Source organism: Penicillium paradoxum (assembly GCF_028828445.1).
Source record: "Penicillium paradoxum strain IBT 22861 chromosome Unknown utg000006l_segment0_segment0, whole genome shotgun sequence".
Lineage (NCBI taxonomy): Eukaryota > Fungi > Ascomycota > Eurotiomycetes > Eurotiales > Aspergillaceae > Penicillium > Penicillium paradoxum.
In genome coordinates this window covers 1,387,879-1,402,012 of record NW_026643184.1, presented here as the reverse complement: position 1 = coordinate 1,402,012, position 14,134 = coordinate 1,387,879, and the positions used below count along the sequence as shown (strand labels likewise).

At 47.0% G+C, this 14,134-nt stretch overlaps 6 protein-coding genes across 6 annotated transcripts; 4 read left to right on the top strand and 2 right to left on the bottom strand.

Moving 5' to 3' along the window:
* Nucleotides 1–236: 236 nt before the first annotated feature.
* On the bottom strand, nt 237–1,491 carry N7457_006978 (nucleoside-diphosphate-sugar epimerase; the record flags this gene model as incomplete). Its single annotated transcript, XM_057178021.1, has 3 exons — nt 237–745; nt 823–1,137; nt 1,242–1,491. Coding segments are annotated over 3 exons (1,074 nt in total), but the record flags the coding sequence as incomplete, so codon positions are not given.
* Nucleotides 1,492–3,147: 1,656 nt separating this feature from the next.
* On the top strand, nt 3,148–5,100 carry N7457_006977 (uncharacterized protein; the record flags this gene model as incomplete). The annotated part of the gene is made up of 3 exons (XM_057178020.1): nt 3,148–3,401; nt 3,487–4,906; nt 4,966–5,100. 3 exons carry the CDS (start codon nt 3,148–3,150, stop codon nt 5,098–5,100), a joined length of 1,809 nt encoding a protein of 602 aa, XP_057029764.1.
* Nucleotides 5,101–6,492: 1,392 nt separating this feature from the next.
* On the top strand, nt 6,493–8,033 carry N7457_006976 (uncharacterized protein; the record flags this gene model as incomplete). The annotated part of the gene is made up of 2 exons (XM_057178019.1): nt 6,493–7,888; nt 8,023–8,033. The coding sequence occupies 2 exons, from the start codon at nt 6,493–6,495 to the stop codon at nt 8,031–8,033; spliced, it is 1,407 nt and encodes a 468-aa protein (XP_057029763.1).
* Nucleotides 8,034–9,334: 1,301 nt separating this feature from the next.
* Nucleotides 9,335–9,864, top strand: N7457_006975 (Mitochondrial inner membrane translocase subunit (TIM17); the record flags this gene model as incomplete). Its single annotated transcript, XM_057178018.1, has 2 exons — nt 9,335–9,757; nt 9,823–9,864. 2 exons carry the CDS (start codon nt 9,335–9,337, stop codon nt 9,862–9,864), a joined length of 465 nt encoding a protein of 154 aa, XP_057029762.1.
* A 1,465-nt stretch (nt 9,865–11,329) lies between these two features.
* On the top strand, nt 11,330–12,295 carry N7457_006974 (cupin domain-containing protein; the record flags this gene model as incomplete). Its single annotated transcript, XM_057178017.1, has 1 exon — nt 11,330–12,295. One exon carries the CDS (start codon nt 11,330–11,332, stop codon nt 12,293–12,295), a length of 966 nt encoding a protein of 321 aa, XP_057029761.1.
* Nucleotides 12,296–12,743: 448 nt separating this feature from the next.
* N7457_006973 (FAD-dependent oxidoreductase) lies at nt 12,744–13,971 on the bottom strand (the record flags this gene model as incomplete). Its single annotated transcript, XM_057178016.1, is given in 3 exon segments — nt 12,744–13,418; nt 13,484–13,870; nt 13,885–13,971. The coding sequence occupies 3 exon segments, from the start codon at nt 13,969–13,971 to the stop codon at nt 12,744–12,746; spliced, it is 1,149 nt and encodes a 382-aa protein (XP_057029760.1).
* Between the last annotated feature and the right edge of the window lie 163 nt (nt 13,972–14,134).

The following is a 14,134-nucleotide window of genomic DNA, read 5'->3' as shown; positions in this document are numbered from 1 at the left end:
AAAGGCAGATCAGGGGGAAAACACAGTCTCTTGATGATGCTATGGAAAAAGAAGGAAGAGGAGTTCAGCAAACATTGGTCACATGACCCGTCCAACATCTATTCTTTCTCGATATTTCCTCGAGCTTTCCTCGAGCTTTCCTCGCATAAATACTCCAAAATAAAACGGTGATAGCTCATTTATTCCGTGGTCAGCAGATTATCTTCGGTCTGCCAAACTTCTCATATTGAGCAAGATCATTGAGATAAAGAGCGAACCTTTAGCCTTTGATACTCCTCTTCAACAATTTGAGGTAGTTCTGCATTGAGAGAAATCCCAGCAGGTTGCCAACCGAGGATAGACCGAGCTCTGGTTGCTCGACAACGCATATTGTGTCCCCAGCTTGTCGCCTCAAACCCAGCTAGATCATATGCAGATTTTTTATCGAGCACAATTTCTTTGGAGGCAGGTGGCAAGAAGCCCTTCTCGACAGCTATCTGTCCGATGGAATGTGCCACTTCACCCCAGCAATGCTCCCCTTGTTCAGCCAGGTAGTATGCCTCTGCACCCCAATATAGACCTTCGCGTCGCCCTTGTAGGGCCAGCTCAAATAATTGAATATACACGGCAGACAGGCTTTCCACATGAATATGAGAACCAATGGCCTGGCCGCGACCGATCACAGGAATTCTGTTCTGGCCGAGTATATATTCAGCCATCACATAAATTTGTCTGCTGCGACGGGAGCAAGGACCCCTACCTGTCCCTATTAGGAAAAAAAAAAGATCAGTATAACTATTTATATAGAAACACGGTATTGCAAGTTGAGCTAAGTGGAATTACCATAGACAGTTGTCGGAGAAATGATTGCAACCTTCAGAATGTCGGGATTCTGGGCACCTGCATCGAGGACCGCTTTTTCAACAGTGCGATGAAATGCATAATCAGGAAGCGAAGTAATGTCATGGATGTCTCTCATATCGTCGTAAGTCTCCTCGCTCCTTTCTCCGTAAGTGTTGTTCTCATCGTCAAAATGCGAGAAGACGCCCGCTCCACTTGTATGTAACCAATAAACAGGTCTATCAGGCGAATGTCCTTCTATCGCCCCTCGAGCAATAGCTTGTGCGGCAGCAAGATGATCTGCGGAATCGGCATTATCTGTTTACAAATCATCGCATTAGCCAACTGGTATATATCCGCATTATCGTGTGACACCAAGTGAATCATTCTTCTTTGTAGGAGAGTATGGGGACGATTCTCACGTATTATGACATCGGCATTGGCAGATTCCTCTGTTATAACTTCGATATCATCGAGGCCCCCAGATACAATGACAACGGACGGATAAGCTGCCAAAATTTGCTTTTGACTTTGTTCATTTCGAACTAGTAATCGGTACTTGTGTTCAGGGTGTTTTGCAATCAACACCGACAGAATATCTCCGCCAATATAACCACTGGCGCCAGTACTGTGGAAGAGTGTCAATATAAGATAAGGTCTGTCCGGTTTGCATCTGGTAACGTACATTAAGATTGTCTTCATCATGGGCAGGAACGAGAATCAAATAGCAAGATAGTGGGAGTCGAGGGGATAGTCTGAGCTATGGATGTCTTCATAACAATATATCTTCAGTTCCAATCTTGATTGCTAATCTCTTGATTTCTAATAGTCAATTTGTAATCAATCCTATTTACCTAGGTATTCCTGCAGGTGGGACTCGCCAATCACATCAGCTGCCAAGTCCACTGATGTTGTGCATGTCCAATACACATCTACTATAGGGCAAGCAATCACAATATTATGCTCATTGATCACACCTAGTATATAACTGTTGAGGCATGGGTCTCTCAGACAGACAGAGCCCATCCGGTAGATAGACCCTTCTCCCCCCTTCCTCCCTCCCTGCCTCTCTCTCTTCTCTCCCCTTGGCGGCAACGCCAGAAACCCTGGGGGCGTCTGCCCCCCCCAAACCTAGCCACTGGCCTGAGAACACTGCCACCGAGGCAGAGGTGCACCGACTCCCAACGGCGCCCACAACCACCCTGCATCCATCTCACAGGTCGGAGAAGGACGGGCAGCAAACTGGTATTAATGATACGATCGTGATGAACGAGTTGCTCTCTATGGCTGCACTTCTGTACATAACTCCATAGCTAAGCACGTCCCAATACCCCATGGGAGGTCACGGAGGCACGGGCTACGCCTATGCCTTGCTGGACGTTAATTAATACTAGTACTGCTACTCTCTCCTCTCCCGTCCTCTTCGTTCCAGCTAGATCACTTGCATAGTTTCTCCCTATACTGTCCACTGATCTAACCTTTCTAGAATGAGTAGTGTTATCAGTTTGAGGAATATGCGGGTAGGTTTCATCGAGCATGGCTGTGGCGGCCGCCATTCTCATGAGAGGACACACGCATATCAGTATAGTTGGAAAGCGATTGCTGGGAAGTGTGCATTCTGGGGGTGCAGGAAACCCAGAAATTGGCCAAGGGCTTAAAAGCCGGTATTCCATACTCGAGTGACTCGAAAAATGCGCCCAGAGCAAGTATCAATACTTCAATAGTGGGGCATCACTTCTATCAGGTGTCGGTTTGCGGGGTTGCCATTTCTCAACCAATGCAGACAATATGCAACCACACGTTTTAGAATTGGGAACTGGCCTGAAACTAATCCATCTTTAGTGCAGTGGCTGAATGATGGAGTAAAATGGAAGGGTTCATTCAACTATTGATTGGTCCACGTTGCCCGCGGCTCAGCCCATCAAGAAGATAAGTTTACGATGGTGACGACATATCCAGATGCCTCTGAATGGGGCCAAAGCTCACCAGGGCTTACCCAAGAGATCGTATTCAATCATTTTCTTTTCTAATTTCTTTTCTGTCAGGGTTTCTATCCCGGTCTGCTCCAGATTTTCCGTGCTCCTGTCTCATCTAGCTCAGACGCGCTATATTGCCTGCAATTAGACAGATTATAGCAGATGAGGCCAGTTGGGAGACATGGACCTACAAGGTATAAGGCCGTTTCAAACTGTGGATGATTGTGGAATCACTGGTAAGAAAATCTTCAACAAAGAGGAATATTCATCAACTTATGTCGTCTAGGAACTCAAAGTCAGTTCTGAATTCTTGCTGAAGCCAGTTCATGCGCTTATCATCGCGTCGGTTAATATGTACACAGACGGCTCTCCCGACAACAGCCTTCATTCATTGATAGCAAAGCTACGCGGATTTCTAGATCAAAAACAGGGAGATGATGCCGTTTCTATGCTGTCGGGTATGACAACGTATGAGGACGACGATAAGGAAGTCTGGCGAGAGCTTCGCAGGGATCTCATCGGCTCGGGACTTCGAAGTTCCGATATTCGCAAATACTCTCATGAACTCAAGGATTATTTGCACAATCTGAGGCGAGAGAAAGATGGGTATGTCAATCGAACACAGATGGCTAGTTTCTTTCCTACTCCGCCTCGGATATGTACCAGGGCTGCTGCTGACTGAGTGTTACAGAGTGTTATTTACACCAAGGGAACAAACCTTTCGAACATACGCTCAACCGGAACCTACAAATATACAACCGGAAAACTCCAACTCGCCAGAAGGACTCCCCAGGATCAATGAGAATGCTGATTGGAGTTATCATACCTCCGAGGTCGGTGACCGTTATATCCGAAGAGGGCAAAATGGCCATGACGATGATGCCTGGAGCTCAATGGCGACGTACGGCCCGGTCAATGATTCATGGAGCTCAGCAGCGACGGTGCGCACACGGGACTGGCTCCAAACACAGGAATCAAGGTCTCAAGACCCTACCCACATAAGCGATAACGCAAAAAACACCAATAGAGAGCCCCGTCATCCTCCAAAATCTCACCCAAATAGACCAGATACTAGGAGATCTCTCCCCATCCCACCACCGAAAGAAGCACTTAAACCCGAGGGGCCAGCTGAATACTACAATTACAACGTTCCTTATCCCCAGGCCTATATGCCGCCTCCTTATCAGTATTTTCACTCTCCGCATCCTCCAGGTCCATTTCCATTTCCTCAATATCCTCTTCCAAATCCATACTATTCGTTCGGACCTGGTGTCGGGGTTGACTACTACCAACACACACCTAACCCCAACATTTACCCGGGAGCCCCACCGGAGGGATATACGCACGCCAATGCTTTTCCGGGTGTGAATACGACGACGCCCGCTTTCCCGAATAATACCCCATTCGTAGAAAGCATGGTGCCCCCATTTCCCAACCCCCAATATTACCAACCGAGACAGCCCGCTCCCCCGATAACGGAATATCAACAGAGACCACCAAGCTCAACTTCGTTCCCGGGTGAGCAGGTTGGGGAGGGAGGTTTGCCTATCTGGGAAGATCCTCAAACTCAGACTCCGCAAACTACGCAGGAGTTATCACCGGATGAGACATTGCTTCCCAAAAATCAAAGATTGCAAATCGAGTGGAAGTCCTTACAAAAATGGGAATTACTCGCCACTATCGAGTTCGAGTCCAGATTATGCGTTCTTCCAGAAGGGTGGGTCAGGCGCTCTTATAGAAACCATGTATTCTATTTGGATACATACGCGCAGGGAAAGGAGAAACGATGTTTCTGGCTTCCGCCGACGGAGGAAGATGATTCTGTTTACGAATTACCCGGATGGGAAAAGATATCCAATACCTTTGGTCGTATCTCCTGGCTACACCGAGATTCCCAGGTGGTGTCATATTCATTCCCTGGAGACTGCAATCAGTTCAAGTATACAGCTAGCGGTGATCTCTATGTGCAGCAATACGGTGTGCGATATGAGAGTAAAAATGATTTCCGTGATTTGAAACTAAACGATATTGGTGTTTCTTGCCAGTTGACACACCAAGTATGGAAGGCTGGTGGGTCAACACATCAGGTTTGGAACAACGGTTTAGGATGTGTAAGCCCTATAATCCCTGTTTTGAACTTGAGCAAAGACTGATTTCGACTGTATTATAGCAGAACCAGATTTCCGGCAAGAAAGACCCGCGCACAGTCGATCTCATGGGAACAGTGCATGGAAATTTGTCTTCTAACTACAAAAAGGCAACAGTTGAGGATGTTCCCGATGATTGTGATCTAACTACAGGTTAGGGAATCACTCAGGACGTCCTCCATCTATGCATGTTAAAACCATGTTGGTGGAAGGAGTATATATTTATCATAATTCATTGTTTTCCTATGTAACTAATAATATACTGTTTTGAATACTGATTCTTCCCTTAACAATAACTCGCTAGAAAACAGAATCTATCTATCCAACCGAATGGAAGGAGAAAATGCGTTTGCGGAGGAGCTCTATAGTGCTTGTGGGTCTGTAATCCGATTCACTATGGACAAAAGCAAAAACAAAAACGTACAGCAATCTAAGGTGGTGGTCACCTAGCGCTCACGGTTCAGGCATGGGCGGCTCGCCGCTCTATTCAGGGCACTCAGGGCAGATATTCACCCACCTGAATATTCTTCACCCAATTATTCAGCCCCTACAACAAAAGGCCCATCCCCAACCTAAGCGAAAAGGCCATAAGCATCCTTCTGCCCCCTACCCTCTTCCAAATCTCCACCCTCTTCCATCTCTCCAGCCTCGCTCCATCACTCTAACCTTGCTCTATCACTTTTAGCCTCGCTTTACCACGAGTAGGATACGTACTAAGCATGACCCAATATTAAAATATAGGGCCAATGTTGTTGATTTTGGGAAGCATAGTAACAAGGAAATCCTACGGGCAGTGCCACCACAGACAGAACCGGGTTATAGGCATAGGCTAATTATTTTTAACAAGTATATATTAGGCCTAGGGGCAGAGAAAGAACCGCTAAATTAAGCCTCTATACCTAGTTTCATTAAATTATATCCGTAGGCCGTCAATCCTCCGGATATCAGAACATATAGGGCATTTCTCGAGTGGGTCGCAAAAGGAATAGACGGTCGGATCGAAGAAAGGCCTATAGTCGAGACGATTCAGGGATCTTTTTAGAAAATTTACCACCAGCGTAAAGAGGGAAAGAAGCTACAAATTCCTACTAGCCACTAGGACTACGATCAATAAGGTCAGTGCCAGCGTCTTTTTAGATAAAGCAAGACTCATACTAAATTGTTCGTAGGGGGACTACAGATCAAGATTCTTCTCTTAACTAAGTAAATGAATAAAGATAGCGGTTTATCCCTAAATGATTTAACTATCCTAATAAATTAATGATAAAGAGTAGACTGATGGCTAGTATAGGTATGCATCGCAAGGGTCAAAAGCGATTGTAGCGGGAATTGTTACTGCGAAAGGCCTAAGTATGAAATCCGAGCTCAGACTCTAGGTAAGCAGGTAAAACGTCCCGAGGTCCATCTCTCTACCAGGTACATAAGGTACCTATGTAGATGCGCTCCCTATGGCGGTCAACAATTCTGCTGAACAATGGATCAGCTGATGAGACATTTTGGTTAACGTGCCGGTCGCATCTTAGATGGCTTTACATACACTCCTTTCGACAATGGCCAACAACAGCTCACCCGATTACAAGGAACTTTTTCTGCAGGAAGAGCAGAAACGGAGACAGGCAGAAGAACGAGTGAGACAGATTGAAGAACGTACACGCCAAACCACATTTGTGGAATTCATACGCCACTGTCATACCCTACTCTCCCGACCTTTGAAAGTCTTATCACCATCTCGTTCGACCACAGGAACAATATCACTTCCCAAAGGAAAACACTGCCCTACACGACTGCGTCCATGGACAGATTGCATCCCTCAACAACAGGCCATCTATAACAGTGTATGCAACTACCTACAATCCGCTAAAGCAGCCCCTCAACTTTTTCCCCCCTTGATTGCACTTCAAGAGCTTGCTCGGCGTTTTGCTCTACGGCCTATCAGCAGTGAACAGGATCTTGAGACATACGAAAGAATTGCCGTGGAAGACCATGTGCGCGATGTCATTTCAGAGCTATGCAAAATCCCGGCTGCGCGAGAGGAGTTCATGCTTGGTGACGGTATTTGGTTTGATAACCATGTCAAAGCTTTGACTGAAACCCGCGATGAAGCAGATGCTATCAACCAGTCTAAAATTCGATGTCCGAGACCCGATCAATTTTGTATACACCGGGTTGACGGCAATACCAATACCCTCCTCCTTACCGTTGAATACAAGCCACCCTATAAACTTTCAGTGGAAAATCTGCGGGCTGGACTCCGGCCGATGGACTTGTGGGAAGAGGTAGTCAAGCGAAACACAATACCTACAGATCCAGTGGAGAAATTACAGTACAATGCAGAACTTTTGTCAACCTCAGCTCTGGTTCAAACATATGATGTGATGATTGAAGAAGGCCGTGCATATGCCATATTGACTAACGGACTTGCTCGGGTCCTCCTCTATGTGCCGTGCGATAACCCGACCACATTATATTATCATCTCTGTGAGCCAAATAGGGAAGTTGTTGACTATGAGCAGAGCTTGCAGCAAACTTCTATTGCTAGGATGCTATGCATTTGCTTAATGAGCTTCCGTTCCCCTACGCGCAATCAGGAGTGGCGGAATTTTGCACGTTCTCAAACACGAGACTGGGTAACTAGCTTTAATCAAACTCGCCCTTGGCTTCCCAAGGAAGAGGTGCAAAAATCTCCTTTTCTTTCCGACGAATCCATCTCGAGCCCGGAGCTCAGCTCTTCAAACTACCAACTCTCTTCGTCTCCGTTGAAATCTCCAACAGCAGGTCGTCGGATACGCACAAGATCTCAAGATAGCTGCGCACCCTTAAATATTCAAAAGCGTACACCCTCACCAGACTCATTAGGCTCTGACTCAAGCCAATCGATGGGACACGAGCGGGGGTTCAGCCAAGTCGCACTGTCCTCGCCATCTGCCCAACGAGCAGCCCGTCAACGTGAGACTAGTTACAATCAAGACAATCAGCCCCGAAGTTATAACACACAATTCTGTACACAGCGCTGTTTACTGGGATTGCAGACAAGAGACATCCTAGACGACAATTGCCCAAACGTGGGACTTCACCGACAGAGCCAAAATGATTGTATCAGGCATCCCATCACTTCTGAGGATCTCTTGCACTCACTTAAAACACAACTCGATGAAAATATCGACCAATGTACACCCATTGGGAAGTGTGGAGCGTACGGTGCGCCATTTAAATTGAGCTGTTGTGTATATGGCTATACCGTCATCGGGAAAGGCACTATATCAAGCTTGTGGAAAGAAGTTTCCCGTGAAGCGCAGGTATACCAAATTCTGCGAAAAGCCCAAGGATCCGCTGTACCCGTTTTCTTAGGAACAATAGATTTAGCAAAAATCTACTTCCTTCATGGGGCTGGAGCGATTCGTCATATGCTCGTGATGGGCTGGGGAGGCGAATGCACAGCAACTATGGAACTGACACCATGGCTTCGCCGAGAGATTCGCAAATCGAACAAAGAAATTACATCTTTAGGAATTTCTCATGAAGATCTTCGACGTGATAATATTCTTTGGAGTCAAGAGCTGGGGCGTGCATTGATTATCGACTTTCATCGCTCTACTTTAAACTGTGTACCGAGTCTGCGGCGAACGCAAACAAAGAAGCGGCGACTATCTCAACAAGGGACAGGAGATGCGAAACATCCTCATATATCATGAAGCAGAAAATTCGTATTAAATTCTCAATTAGTTTGTCACAAAGTAGGGCCATCGTGGGCGGTTCGCCCATGTAGTGTGATTGTCCGCCCACCCGCTAATCTACTTTAAGATATGATCATGCTTTAGACTTAATTTTGAGTACTTCAGGGTTCACATGTTACGGCCAAAAGGAGGAAAGTAACCTTTGAACCTTTTCCACTTTATAGAATAGATTCCTTGGTTATATTTCCCTTACAATTCTTTAAAAGTCTGCAAAATAGTGAATCCATTCTCACGAAATAATGCTACTCTTCATTACTTTGGCCTACTTTGGTAATGCTTTTACTTTCTACAAAGCGAGATCTGAGTTTATTCAAGAGATGAAATAAACATCGCACGCGTGGACCTACTGAATGCATGATGGTATGATAAAAGCGGTGGAGATCTGCCGGCATAAACCAAGACGGTGGGCACAACTTTTCTTTTTTCAAGGTCACGTGGATCCAATCTCGAATTTCTGGAGCCATTGACTTGCGCTTATCTCCTGTCACTGTTCGGTCTGTTGTCACCTATCGCCATTCATTGATCCCAGATCGCGCGTCACCTCCGGGCTCATTGACATCGATTGATCCTCGGCCGCCACCACCTTCACGCCCATAACAACTGCTCTCGTTCCGGCAATCCGCCTTTTCTCTCCACCCGTCCGCCTCATTCACACATAATGGATCACTCGCGCGATCCCTGTCCCTGGGTTGCCCTGAGCGACTTCGGTGGTGCTTTTGCCATGGGCGCCATCGGTGGTTCTGTCTGGCACGGTGTCAAGGGTTTCCGCAACAGTCCTTACGGTGAGCGCCGGATAGGCGCACTTACAGCAATCAAAGCGCGCGCTCCCGTTCTCGGTGGTAACTTTGGCTGCTGGGGTGGACTTTTCAGTATTTACGACTGCTCAATCAAGGGCATCCGCAAGAAGGAAGATCCCTGGAACGCTATTATCGCTGGATTCTTCACCGGTGGTTCCCTCGCTATTCGTGGTGGTTTCAAGGCCGCACGAAACTCCGCTATTATGTGTGCCGTCTTCCTCGCTGTCATCGAGGGTGTCGGTATTGGTTTCCAGCGCATGATGGCCGATAACACAAAGCTCGAGGTATGCTCAACTGATACTCTGACGTTGATCTATGTGCATTTAGGGCTAACCTTATACGAAATTAGCTTCCTCCTCTTCCTCCCTCAGAGCAGAAGGCTCTCGCTTGAATTCTCTCCTCTCGGTTTATATCTTTGTTCGACCATCCTCAACATATCCTCTCTTCTATCCCTGTCTTCATAACAACATCTTCCCATCAAGTCTCTCTTCTCAGGCGTTTGGCTTAGATCATCATTCATAAACATCGCATAGAGGTTCCCATTTTGTTTATACATTTTCTTTCACTTGTTAATACCTACGACCTATGTCGAAGCATTGTACTTTAAAGACGGCGAACTTATCTACATGACTGGGTGGTTCAACCACTGAATTTCTTTAGTTATCTTTTAGAAAACCGCTACAGACAGGACTATACGAAACCATGCTTACGTTTCTTGATCTACGGGGAAAGAAATAGAAATGAAAAAGATTCCGATTCCGACTCAAGATCAAGCCCTTTCTTAGGTGACTCTATATTTTCTATCGAGACAAGGAGGGAAAATCCTTCCGCAACCTCTTAGTATAGAAAAGGAAAAGCATTTGATCAAGCGCGTGCATAGCGGTAAATCCCCACGACAGAGAAATTTATACTTGGTACGAAACCCAGAGAAGCTTGCGATGGTTGCCAGCGAGAATAAGTCATGCTATGCAATATATGTTGATACTTTGGGATACATGGTCAATGGACTAAGAATGTAGCGAACTAATATCCGGGCATTGTAGCGAATGTCTTGACTGAATCAGCGGCCAGTTCGAACTTCCTCGATGCAAAAAACTCCATCTTAAAGGGGAAGAGTCTCAAACTATATGGACAGTCATCAGAACTTATTCTCAGCCATCATGGAATACCGGCAGCACTTACCCATCTTCGAGCAGCGCTGTGCGGACGATCAAATGGCTTCCACCGTGTTTTTGGGGAATCGTCCACATCGTACAACCGCATTGCGAGCAAAAGCACTTATGCTTCTCATGTCCGCTCAGGTTGTCTTTCAAAATCCAGGTTTTCAAAAGCTCGTTCCCTTGTTTGATCTCAACTTGTTCTTTTCTCAGTTTTGTGGACTATACGGAGTCAACCTCGAGGAAGGTAGGGAGAATATAGCTGAGAGACTTACTATTTGACCTGAAGATCCAGCATTTTTGGAACAATGGGTACAATAACAGATAAATGTGTTCTCGGGTTCTCCTTTGATTTCGTACTGGATGCCTTCACAGAGGCAGGATCCCTTGATGCTGGACGCCATAGCTATTGATTGGAGAAACTGCGATTTTGTCCCATTGATTCCAGGCTAAATAGGACAATGTCTCAACGGTTGTGCCATCGGACGCTCAGGCACTCACCACGATCTGACCCGGTCCTCCACGCTTGCGGCTCCGCTCGACCTCTGCTTCCGCTCCGCAATACCTCCGCTTTCCCCATACGATCTTATCCAGTACCCCGCATTATATACAACCTGGTAATCTCATTCAACCTGTGAGCTGAAACAATAGAGCCCAACATAGTGCATACCCGGTATTTAGACACTATTCAACTCCAAAATGTCGACCAATACCTCGCAGCCCACTGTGCAACAGTACTACGACTCGCTAACCGGTCAAAATGTATCGCCTCTGTGGACGGTACTTGACAAGATGGTCCCTCCCAAGCCCAACCCCTCCAGCACCACCACTATCTGGCGCTACGACTCCCTGCGTGCTCCACTCATGCAATCAGGGGAGTTGATCACCGCCGAGGAAGCAGAGCGACGAGTCCTCATGCTGGTGAACCCCAGTCTGGAAGCTCCATACACGACAGACACCATCTACGCAGGATTGCAGCTCATCCTACCGGGTGAAACCGCACCCGCCCATCGCCACATGGCATTCGCTCTGCGTTTCATCGTCGAAGGCTCGAGCGGCTTTACCGCAGTCGAGGGCGAAAAGCTGACAATGGGGCGCGGGGACGTCATTCTCACTCCTAGTTGGAGCTGGCATGACCACGGCAACGAAGGAACCGGACCGATGATTTGGCTTGATGGGTTGGATCTGCCGCTTTACCGATTCCTACCGATCAATTTTGCTGAAAATTATGCTTCGTCGAGATATCCGAGTCGCTTGGTCACGGAGAGCAAGCTTAAGATTCCCTGGTCCACGGCTGCTGCCAGTCTTGACGCTGATATGGCCACGTCTGATTATGCTCGGTATGAGTATCGGCTTGAGGGTGGTGCCCATCTCTCGCGAACTATTTCGGCACAGGCCGAGCGGATAGCTGCTGGTTGCACCAGTGCTAAATCGCGGGAGACGGCGTCGTTCGTGTACCATGTCTTTGAAGGAGAAGGATACTCTATGGTTGTATCACCGGGAGGCAAAGATGAGAAGATTGAGTGGAAGAGCCGAGACACGTTTAGTGTTCCTGCATGGAGCGTTATCTCTCACACTTGTACTTTGCCTACTGGTCAGGCATATCTGTTTGCTATCAACGACAGACCTATTGTTGAGGCATTGGGACTGTCGAGGAAGGAATGAAACTCGACGAGTGATAATGTTCATACGAAATAACCATCGCTTCTTTGAGTATCGTTTTCTCTCAGCTGTGCTTAGTATGGTCTATACTAGATAGATTATTGCACCCCGTTTTCTTATTTGTATCGCCACAATTTTCATTTCCCATACTATCTCACGAAATACATCGGCTACAATGAGCCCCATTATCGCCATGCAGTTACTTATTTACGATCATTGCCAAATGGCCCATATTTGAGATAAATTTAGCAGATACCTATGTCTTTCAAATTGCTTTTGTTCGCTGAAGACCACTGGAGATACTTTGGTCTTTTCCGAAAGAAATTCAGAAAGACTATGAGTCTATTAGATCTGCTATTATACACGAGGCACTGAATCTGAGGTAACTTGAATTCTTCATCCACTTTGGTGTTTTTTTCCCTCCATTTGTTATTTGTACCATAATGTTAAACTATACATGATCCGTGGTTCCAATCAATGCCTTACCAGAAGACATGATATCCATGAACTGCTTAGGAGCTTCCTTCTCAAAGAACATCTCTCCACTCAACAAACTGCGGGAAATAACATCGATGGCAAAGGGGAACATTTCCTTCTCATAGGCAGCAATAGCCTCGGGAGTGATGCCATGTTCCTTCAACTTGTGCGCGAGGATGATAGAGTCACGCATAGCACAGTTGACACCATCACCCACGAAAGGAGTCGTAACGTGTGCCGCATCACCAATTAAAGTGACATCAGCATTGGGAGACCAGTTAAGGAGATTGGTCGGCATATAGTACATCAACCAGGGGCGGAAGGGGCCGTCACTCTGGCGAATGACATCCTGCATCTCCGCAGAGTAGTTCCCGAAGTATTCCTTGCTGAGAAGGAAATCCTTCGCAGCATCAAAGTTGGTCAAGTCGACCTTTCCACATGTGCCGAAGTCTTCGGGCTCCTGAAGTCCGATATCGACTCGGTAGTGACCGTCGCCTTGTCGGGAGTTGAACATGTGCTTGCCGTCTCCCATGACGATCATGGAGCCCTTGCCAGCAATGGCTTCCATCTTGGGGTACCATGGGTTGGAAGGCAAAATCTTTGTCGTAATATATTGCTTATCCGAGTAGACTGGCTCAGCCGAGGTGACCTGTATATCTCGTTAACGGGATATTCGAATTCTCACTCGATCTTCCGGTTCAAAGAAAGACTCACCAGATGCCTGATCTTGCTAGCGGTACCATCGGCACCCACGACAAGCTTAAACCCAGAAGCCGTAGTTCCATCAACGAAAGTGAGCACGACCTGCCCGCTGGCATCTCTAGTCGCGCTCTCCACGGCCTTCGACCAGACAACCTTTTCGTCGGGAATACCAGTCAAGAGTACCTTGCGGATAGCCCAACGATCAATCTCCGGCGCATCGCGTCCTTCTCCAAATCTAAAGACTTCTTCGCCCTTGTGATTGTAGAGAATGTGAATGGTAGCCTCCCCGACACGCGAGTGTTTTTGGAATTCCGCAAAAACACCGGCTTCCTTCATGGCACGCTGTCCGCTGCCAGGGTGCAAATCCAGACATCCTCCGTGAGGGGGGCGTCTCTTTGGCTACGCTCATAGACAATGTAGTCAAGGCCCTTTTGTTCTAGGATGGCAGCAAGAGCCAAGCCCGACGGGCCGCCACCGATGATTGCGATTTGGGGCGCCATGGATTTCGGAATCAACCAAAATATAAGGAAAGGGAAGATAGGTGCGGAGAAGAAATTTTTGTTGACGGGTCACGGATGCTTGCAATTATTCAAGTAAAAATATGCTCCAATGCCAAGGAACTGGCTCTTCAGTGATGTGCCGCCGTTATGCCGCCAATGTGGG